Genomic DNA, 2852 nt, shown 5'->3' on the forward strand with positions numbered 1-2852 from the left:
ATTAAGAGATATATCAAAATTTTAAAGTTATTATAACTTCAATTTAACATAAAATTAGAAAAAACAAATTTAAATTTTAAAATGATTTACCTAAGATATACATGTGACATAATATTAATGACGAGTTTATTAGAGTGACACATAACAAAATGAAATTAAAACTATTTTTTATTATAATGAAGAGATTTGTCACAACTTCTGTATAGCTTTGTTTTTTCAATGTTTTTCAAAAATTAGTCGTTTGTGCAAATTCATTTTTTCTATATGAATTTGTTTTTTTAGATATGTTTTTCAAGACTTTTTACAACTTTATATGTTTTTTACAACTTTTACATGTTTTCTGTTTACATAATACTCAATATATCAAGATGACTCTAACTTTTACATGTTTGCAATTTAACTTTTTTTTTTATGCATAACAATATATCTCCTTAACATGAACGACATAAGATAGCTACAAAGAGATTAGTATGACAATTATCAAAACACAATGGTGTAAAAAAACTTTTAAAAGATATGCATAAAAACGAATATCTGAAAAATATAAAACAAAACAAAAAAATTATAAAAAACCAATCTTTAAAAATCATGTAAAAAAAGTGGAAACCAATTTCGTAACAAAATTTAACATTTGTGTCAAAATTATAAAAGTAAAAAAAATTGGGTAACCTGATATAGCATGCTATGATACCAATTTGGAACAACTTTCATAGTTGTTACTTCTTAAGATTTAAAAATATGTAAAATGGTATTTTAGATTCAAACTAATAGATGAACAATTGTCACCAATATCCATAAACAAACACAAGAACACAATCAAGATTCAAATGAACAAAAAATTATGTATTTAGATGTATCAATTCTGAAACCAAACCTAAAACATTATTAAACAAAAGAACATCATGATTCATGAACCACATTGTGTCTCTAATCTATCTCCAGAAAACTACTACAAAATCAAAATATGCATGTGGAATTACCTCAAGGGTGAGAACCATAGCCATTGGCTGTTCTTTCTTGCACTAAATCAAGCTTCTTCTCGACTAACACTTTTCCTTCATCTTTAACATTATCATCTTCATCGTCTTCGCTATCCAAAGTAAACTGAGCATGATCCAGATGCAGCATCTCAGCTCCGAGTGGTTTATATTGCATTGATTCATTGCTCACACCATGTTTTCTGCTTAGTAAACTATAAATTCCAGCAACGAAACACACAAGAAGTGCAAGATGACAATTGAATTGCAGGGTAGCAATGGCTCTAGCTCTATGAAACTCAGGGTGTCCTTTACACCTGATTGTGAAATTTCCTCTACTCTTTTCACGCATGAAGCAACCATTGGTGATGGAACTTGAATAGAATGAAATCCCCATTTGAACAAACCACATCCCTTGCAGAACCAAACCAACTCCTCGCCCTAACCTAGAATAGTTTGATTTTGGAGTTCTGAGTTCGAGAAGTGTGGAGACGATACAGATACAGATTGGAACAAGGAGTAGATCATAGTAACGATTCTCGATCCCATCTGGATCTTTCTTCTGGATGTAAAACAGAAAGAATTCTTCGACGAAACCAAACAGACAGAGAACGTTGAGGATTGATGATGGGAATTGGAATGAATTTCTAAGATTTGTTAATATACCTAAAACAGAGAAGAGAAAGAACAAAGCGGAAATTGATATTACCTCCAATTGAAGAACAACGCCCGTTTGATCTTTTGATTTTATACCATCGATTATAGAAATTAACGAATTTAAGATGAATAAGAAGGAAACGAGAGAGATCGCGAAGAAGATTAACGATGTAACGAAAGAGCTCGATTTCGATCGAGTAGTTGATGATGGAAGCGCGGGTGATGAGAGAGATGACGTTTGAGATATTTGCTCTAGGGTTTCGGAGGTTGAGATTATGGATTCAGAAGCGCCGATGAGGAACAATCCGCCGCCGCCAATAGCGTAAGTGAAGAGTCCTGCCATTGTTACCGATCCTCGTTGAAATGATGAAGAGAATGGAGGAGGAATTTGATATGAGATTGGGGTTTTTCTTCCGAGGGTTGGCTTGGTGTAATTGTCGAGTTTTCAAAGTCAAAGTCAAATATGAACGAAGAGAGAGAACATGAATCTGTTCTCCGCTGTCCGCCTGTCGTATTGGAATTGGAACTCTTCATCGTTGCCTACGGGGAATACACCACCATTACCGGCTTACCACCACCGCCACCGCCACCGCCACCGGCAACTAGAATGATATAAAGTATTAGGAGAATGAACGCTGATAATCCAGATGATGATGATGTTGCATGAATCAATTGTATGTTTTTAGTGCAAACGAGCTGAGAGTTAATTTTGTTACAAAATAAATGAAAATCAAAATGTTTCTAACAATAAGAACTTTACATTACTCAGGAGTTTAATTAATCAAAATAGAAGAGGAGAAGCGGAAAGATCTGGAAAGAGAGTTTATTTATTGGAAAGAAAACAAAAAGAACCACATGGTGTTTGGGAGTGCTTGTTTAATTTTTCTTTAGATAAAATGTTTATTTGCTTATAGCAGGGATGTGCATTAAAACCAGATAACTGGACCGGAACCGGAACCAGACCGGGACCGGAACCGGTTGAACCGGAATATGCTTAACCGGTCCGGGTCTTGGGTTTAAAAACTAGCCTTATCCGGGTTTTGGGTATTCCGGGTACGGGTCCAACGGGTCCGGGTTAACCGGATAAAAGAACCGGAAATACTAAAGAAGAACCGAAACCGGGTAATGGGCTGGAACCGGATTTATGCAATTGAAGACCCGGTTATTAGAGTCTTTGTTTTTTTACGTAGACTTAGAATTAAACTCAAGATATACATT

At 34.5% G+C, this 2852-nt stretch overlaps 1 protein-coding gene across 1 annotated transcript; it reads right to left on the reverse strand.

Moving 5' to 3' along the window:
• Positions 1 to 822: 822 nt before the first annotated feature.
• Positions 823 to 2506, reverse strand: LOC111904294 (uncharacterized). The gene has a single exon (XM_023900064.2). The coding sequence runs from the start codon at positions 1975 to 1977 to the stop codon at positions 982 to 984; it is 996 nt and encodes a 331-aa protein (XP_023755832.1). The 5' UTR covers positions 1978 to 2506; the 3' UTR covers positions 823 to 981.
• Between the last annotated feature and the right edge of the window lie 346 nt (positions 2507 to 2852).

This window comes from Lactuca sativa, chromosome 3 (genome assembly GCF_002870075.4).
Source record: "Lactuca sativa cultivar Salinas chromosome 3, Lsat_Salinas_v11, whole genome shotgun sequence".
In the NCBI taxonomy this organism is placed as follows: Eukaryota; Viridiplantae; Streptophyta; class Magnoliopsida; order Asterales; family Asteraceae; genus Lactuca; species Lactuca sativa.